Here is a 7,303-nt window from a genome sequence, read left to right as displayed (position 1 = left end):
GGAACTGCATGAAAAAAATATTATATTTGTTAACATCGTGATTCGTACGCTTTTAAATCAAGCTTGACAATTTAAATCTTAAGAAATAGACTTGTAAAAAGATCAAAAAAAGATAACTAAGAGGGGGTGGCCTTGAGGCCGGGAAGTCTTCGATATCAAAATTAGTAAATATTCTTGAAAATTTGTAAATAAGCGAAAATCTAGAAATTAGAGAAAGTTTCTCGTACTTGAAACTTGCTATTTATATAATGGGTCTGAGGTACAAGATTGTGCTTGTCTTTATGAAGTTCATGCCCCTCTTACTATTCCTGCCGTCGGAGTCTTTTAATACAGCATAGTTCTGCAACGACACTATCAATGTGACATGTAGCTTGGTAGTAGAGTCATTAATGAAGCGTGGTTTTCAAGCCTTGCTTTCATCCCTTGTGAGCCGTTGATATTTTCATGCCAATGAATCGAGAGTTCTTCCTATTTTCTAATGTGTTCCACATAAATTTCTAAATTTAGAATGCGACTAAGCAATATCAGGTCAATCGATCATGTCAATCACTTGTCTCCCTTTTTTGATTGACACATTGCCCCGAGTATGGTCATGTTGACTTCTGGGCTGGGTATTGGGCTGAGGCCCTGAGGCCCTATGAACCTTGTGAAGTGAGAAAAATTTCCTTACCATACTAATGAGGATATCGACATTCAATAATTCTATCCAGCAGAGACTCGGTCAAAATTCAGTTCTAGCACTCAGTTGCATGTCTAGAGTTTGGTCATCCGGCTTCAAAATTCACTGCTGCAATTCTTTTAACAGCAAAAGCACGGCAAAAGTAAATAAAAAACATCTCATATATAAGAGAATGCCTAACAGGACACAAAAGATATTCTGCATAAAGCAACAAACACAAGCTATTTGCACAATTATATTTTAAAGTCAGAATATTTTTAAAAAAAAAATAGTAATATTAGATACAATTATAAATTGTGTAAGCATCGCGTATTCATTTTAAAAAAAATATGTCTATTATTAAAAAATTAATTTTTTAATTTGGATCCCATATTTACTGATTTTTTTTTAAATAAGTGCATGACGCTTGCATACTATATAACTATAAATATTATTTATCATTTTTTAAAAATAATGATATTTTTATTATTAAATTAAAAATATACTTTTATTTTAAAACATAATTATATAAAGAATTATAAAAAATAATTGTATGTCCATCCAAAAAATACTTTCTAACAAAACCCATCATGTACACTTGGGCTTGAAGGTTCATCAAGACAAAAATAGGCCATGTTAAGGAAAACCCGAGGTTTTTCAAGATCTAGACAAAAATGGGCCATGTTAAGGATAGGCCATTACTTAAGTAAAATAGTAAACCCACCACAAACAAACAGACAACAAAATTATTTTAAGCCCATTTGGCTCTCGAGACACGTAGATTAAGCACCAAAGACCGTCGTTTAAGCTATCATAAAAGTCAAGCCTATATGTACATATTATTATATGAAAAATGTTACTTTGCCTTCCTATTTTATTTTGCCCACTCTATTTGATTATTGGTCAAAAAAAATTTTTTTTTACTTACTGATTAAAGAAATAATTTTAAATATATTGATATATTTTTTTTATTTTTAAAAAATATTTAAATGTATTGAAAAAATAAAAAAAAACGCTGAACGTACTGTGAGACGACAAAGTAGCTCTACTCTTATTATATATGCTCCAAGAAGTCCCAATCACTCGAGGAAAATTATATTCTTGGGGACACTCTACTTTGTAATTAGCTTCGTCTACTACTATCCAACAATGCCATTTAAATCGCTGACAATTAATAAAAACTTCACGAAAAAGTAGTTATCCTACTTGTAAATTAAGCGATGCACACAAGACCTAAATTCCCGTCTTTGGCAAAAGAGGTTGGAAATTATTAAAAAAAATTATATTTACAATCCATATTTTGAGATTATATGTGCAAGTTCTTTATTATATAAAAAAAATATTATTTTAAGAAGGATAATTTTATAATTTTAAAAAAATTTAAAAATAAAATTATCTCAATTTACATTACAATCTCAAATAGAAATTATACCTAGCATTGCCCAAATAACCAAATAAATTACAGAATTGAGTAGAATTTTGGGTACCTTCTAGAGGCTGTTGTGTGAGTTTATTATTTCTTTTTAAAGAGACTAAGCACCGCCCTAATATTGTATATACAAATCATTTTGTAGGATCCAATATTTTTTTTTTCTATAAGCTTATAGGATTAAGAGTATTTTCATCTCAATCTCTATAAAATTCTTTATAATTTAGTTAAAAAGTATATTCTTTAAATTTTTTTCTTAAATTTTACTCGTCTTTCAAAAACCTTTTACATCTCATTCCCTATCATTTCCTTATTTTATTAAAATAATATTTCTCTATTACTTTTTTCTCTCACTTTCATTTACAAACTTAACTACTCAATATTTTTTTTATATTTTGAACTATTATTCTAGTAAATATTTTAAACAAAAATTTAATTTAATTTTTTTTGTGGAGATGATAATATTTTTAAAATTAATTTTTTTATATTTTAGTAATTAATTATATTATTTTTAAAATTATTATTTAAAACTATAACAAATATTAGTACGAAAGAAATTGTAAATGATTAGAAGAAAATTTTATTTTATATATTATAATAAAATATTAATTAAAAATAGTTTCGGAAATGAATAATAATTTTTTATATTTAAAAAATTACTATTTATCCTTTAAGATTTTTTCTAAAATAGGGATTCAGATATTTTGATCAAAACAGTAAAATAAACCTCGAAATCTGGTGCCCTAGGCACTGGATGTGAATGCTCTAATATCAAATAGCTACTAGACAAAGACCCAAAGGTTAAGTTCGTCCGCGCAAAAGGATGGAGCTAGGATGACCATTGACATCAACCAGAAATTGGGTATCATGTCTTACGGTCTCTACACACGTGGCCTTCCAATCAACGCACGCGAACCCAACAACCTCTTCAACTTCTACCTTCCCTTAATTGCCACTGTTGATCTACGTCACAATTGCAAACCAAACAAGTGACCACTGTTTAAAGGGCCTGGGCGTGCCACACTCAGAATTATCAGACGCCTCCTCACATAGTTACCGCTAATATCCTCGTCAAAATGGTTCCAGCACCGTCCCTGCCCGTAGTTCATGTCGATAACGTGGCGTTCCAGCCCACGACAAAGGTTCCGGGCTCCGACAAGGCCCTGTTCCTGGGCGGCGCAGGTTCGTATGCGCTGCGCTCCTGCAGTTTGTTTCATTATAAGCTAGTCTTTTTCTTTCTCTCTGATTCCCGGTGCTCGCTAATGTTTGCAGGGGAGAGGGGATTGGAGATCCAAGGGAACTTCGTGAAGTTCACGGCCATTGGCGTGTACTTAGAGGATACCGCCGTGCCTTCGCTCGCCATTAAGTGGAGCGGAAAGAGTGCGGATGAGTTGTCGGAATCCGTCGAGTTCTTCAGGGACATCGTTACAGGTAACAGATCACTTGCTGATTCCCGCATGATCTTCGCTATTTTTTCCTGGGTTGTTATACGGGCATTATAGTAATAAATATGGGCCAGGTTGTCATTAATTTCACCGTTGACTGCTGACTGCTTACTAAAGTTGGCATATTTACGAACTAGCTATTTACTAAAATGCCCGTAAGCATCCATGTTGATTTAGTCATGAATAAATATAGATAGAATTTATTATTAGAAGTATCTATTTTATATATATGATGTGGTATTATCTAAACTATATATTTTTTCAAGTAAGTATTGAGAATAATCAATTAAAAACAGTCATGTAGTGAGTACAAAGTGTACACTGCTATAATAACTTCTCTCAAATTTACTCTTTAGTAAAATTTATTTTTAAAATTTAATTAATATTATATTTTTTATATTTATCTATTCTATTTAAATTCAATTTACATATTAGATTATCCATTCATTTTCTATATAATAATAAAATTTTAATAATTTAATAATTTTTTTTATTTAATTTACTTTTATCACATTTTGTAGCTCTCTAATTAAATATTAATAATAATTATATTCTAATTAAATTAATATTAAAAAAATCATATTTTTAAAAGTCATTTAATGTTAATAATAAAAAAATATTTGATTAAACTCATCGAAAATTCTATCTAAATTTCTTAATTATAAACTAAATAGTATTTTTGCTTGGAGTGAAAAACTAATATTTTAATATTTGATTGGAGTGAGAAATTAATATTTTAATTTTTGGTAAATTAATTGTAATTCTTAATTTTTAGCCAATCACTATAACAAAAATCTAAATTATTTTAGATTTATCTAATTGATATTTTTGAAGGCAATTATATAAATTTTAGCTTTGGCCAAGTTCTCTTAGTGGCATAGCTATTTACTTTGTCAGGTAAATACACATCGCTATTGATAACTCTCACTTGACAAAACTAGCTTCGTCGTATTATCCAACACATCGCTGACTGCTTAATATACGCGGGCATTGGCATTATTTAGGAGAGGCTTATATTTAGAGATGAGTTGGGATAGTTTATGAATAATAAAATAAAAATTAAATTATTTATTATACTTAGTGTAGAAATTTAGAAAAGTTATTTTGGGATTTGAAAAAATTGAATTGTTTATTATATTTTGTGTGTGAATTAAAAGTTATAATGATGAGATGAGATAAGTTGAGGTAAATTTTGAATCTAAAATCAGAGCTGGCTGCTTACCAAAATCAGCTTAGTAAATTAGATAAAATGAGAAATTTATAAATAATAATACGACGATTTGTGAGTAATAGTAAAATAATTTGAGTTGAGATTTTTATTGGGTTTTGGAAAAGAAGAAAAAAAATTAAATAAAAATATTATAAAGTTAAAATATTGTTAGAATATAATTTTTATTTTGAGATTTGAGAAAGTTAAATTATTTTTTGTGTTTTATATAAAAATTTAAGAAAATTATAATGATTAGATAAAAAAATATGAAAGAGAAAATAAAAAATATATTTTTTTTAGTAATATTTGGACGTTGAGACGAGAACAACTTCTTATCCAAACATGGCCTTGTTTGACATTTTGATCCTTTTAAATTTTTTCACAATTTTTACCCAACTTAGCAGATGAATGTGCTTGTTACGATAGTACAACATCAATGGGCTCACTAAGTGAATGACACGATCCAATTGCGGGTTTTGTTATCCACGAAACTAATGTGTAGGGTGAATCTTACTCGCAGGTATGTCTCACTCACCAGTACGGTTCACGCATGCATTAAATACACAAATCGTGTGTTTACTAAATGATAGATGTCCTGACTGGCATGTGTGAGTTCCATGAATTTTATGTTAAGCAGGCGGTATATGCATGCGAGTTAACCCGTAAAGTTGTTTCTATTGTATTAAGAGAAATTCTATTTACAATCTTGAAATGAAGATTGTATGTACAGATATATTATTAAATGAGAGAAAATATTATTTTATGAAGGATAATTTTATAATTTTAAAAAATTTTAAAATTAAAATAACTTAGGCCTGCACGTGCAGTCCTCAAGTGAAAACTGTACCTAGCATTGCTCTTATATTAATCCTATGTCATGCATGAGTTTTTTTCAAAGAAAACTGGGGATCGAGATCAGGCCTCGCTGGGATGTTAGGTCATTTGAAGTGGCCTTTAAATACGTGTGTTCATTCTGTCTACATGATATGTGGAAGTCGGAACACGAATTCAAGGTTTATTCATTGACGATTCAATGGTTGTAAACATTTCTAACGTATTTTTCTAGTCTGATCAAGTGAAGCTCAAATTATGGTACTGTAACTCCAGGGATGTAAATTACTGGCTTTGAGATAATCTGAGAGAAATACTATTGTAATATCCAGTGTTTTGTACTGATCAGGACATTTTTACCATTCCCATGTAGGCCCTTTTGAGAAGTTCATACGGGTGACAATGATCCTGCCATTAACGGGTCACCAGTACTCAGAGAAGGTCTCGGAGAATTGTGTTGCCTATTGGAAATCTGTCGGAATTTACACTGATGCAGAAGCCAAAGCCATTGAAGAGTTCCTTAAGGTCTTCAAGGATGAGAAATTCCCACCTGGCTCCTCTATACTTTTCACACAATCCCCCAATGGCTCATTAACGGTCAGTAAATCACAACCTGGAAGTTTTAATTTTTAGCTTTCATTTTGGTTCTTTCTGCAGGGAGTTCTTGTTAACTTTAATTCACAAGACACTTGGAAATCTCAGATGGTTTTGGCCGATTGCCGGTGGCAGTAACTAGATGTTAATCATTCTATTTCAAGCATTTCTGAAATTTAAAATTCTTCTCATTTGTTTTCCCATTTTTGTGGAGTGTAGATTAGCTTCTCCAAAGATGAGTCCATTCCCGAATCTGGGAATGCAGTAATAAAAAATAAGCTACTTTCAGAGGCAGTACTGGAGTCGATTATTGGCAAGCATGGTGTTTCTCCGGCCGCAAAGAAGAGTTTGGCTACAAGAGTATCAGAGTTGTTGAAAGAGAGCAATGATAAAGAAGCCGAAAATCATAAATTGAAGGCTGAAAATCAGAAACTGGAGACCGAAAATCTGAAACTAAAGGCTGAAAATCACAAACTGGAGACCGAAAATAAGATATTGAAGGCTGAAAACTCAGAAATTGGAGGCCCAAAATAAGAAAATTGGAGACCGAAAAGGTCACGGAAGAACACGAATCAATGTGTTAGGAACCTGATGCGAATCGCACCATTTGGGAACTTAATCACTTGTCGTTTTATGCTTATTTCCTTCCGTTAAAATGTTGTATTTTACTTTCCACGTGTTTGCATTGTCATTAGAGGAGTTTGTTATGACTGCATTCCTTTTATGTACGTTCAGAGGAGAGTGGAGATCATCTGGAATTTTCTAGAAGAGAAATGATAGATGTCCCTGGGAGCTACCAGCTCCCGCTCCCAATTTTTTATTTTATTTTTATATTTTTTTGTTACTTAATGATTAAGAATGCATCTTTTAATAATATTATAATTTTTTTTATTTTTTAAAAAATATTAAAAAATACATATATAAAAAAAAAAATCTTAAAACTAGCGGTGGCTCCCTGCAGGAGCTGGGAGTGGTGGCTGTAGAGCCATCATCTGTAGAAACTTGAGAACTTGTATGAAGGTTGGGAACCCTCGAAGATTCCCATAGCAATACACTTGTGATTTTTCTATTCTACATTTCATCAAACAGATAGTGTGCACTCTGTTCTTCTCTTGTAGCTACCATCTTCATACATT

At 31.2% G+C, this 7,303-nt stretch overlaps 1 protein-coding gene across 1 annotated transcript; it reads left to right on the top strand.

The window, feature by feature from the left end:
* Positions 1-2,991: 2,991 nt before the first annotated feature.
* LOC108996546 (chalcone--flavonone isomerase-like) lies at positions 2,992-6,998 on the top strand. Its single transcript, XM_018972487.2, has 4 exons — positions 2,992-3,269; positions 3,360-3,518; positions 5,947-6,170; positions 6,387-6,998. The coding sequence occupies exons 1-4, from the start codon at positions 3,164-3,166 to the stop codon at positions 6,699-6,701; spliced, it is 804 nt and encodes a 267-aa protein (XP_018828032.1). The 5' UTR covers positions 2,992-3,163; the 3' UTR covers positions 6,702-6,998.
* The last annotated feature ends 305 nt before the right edge of the window (positions 6,999-7,303 follow it).

The sequence above is a fragment of the Juglans regia genome, chromosome 7, assembly GCF_001411555.2.
Source record: "Juglans regia cultivar Chandler chromosome 7, Walnut 2.0, whole genome shotgun sequence".
Classification (NCBI taxonomy): Eukaryota; Viridiplantae; Streptophyta; class Magnoliopsida; order Fagales; family Juglandaceae; genus Juglans; species Juglans regia.
The sequence above is the reverse complement of the archived record's forward strand: the minus strand, read 5'-3'. Positions and strand labels throughout refer to the sequence as shown.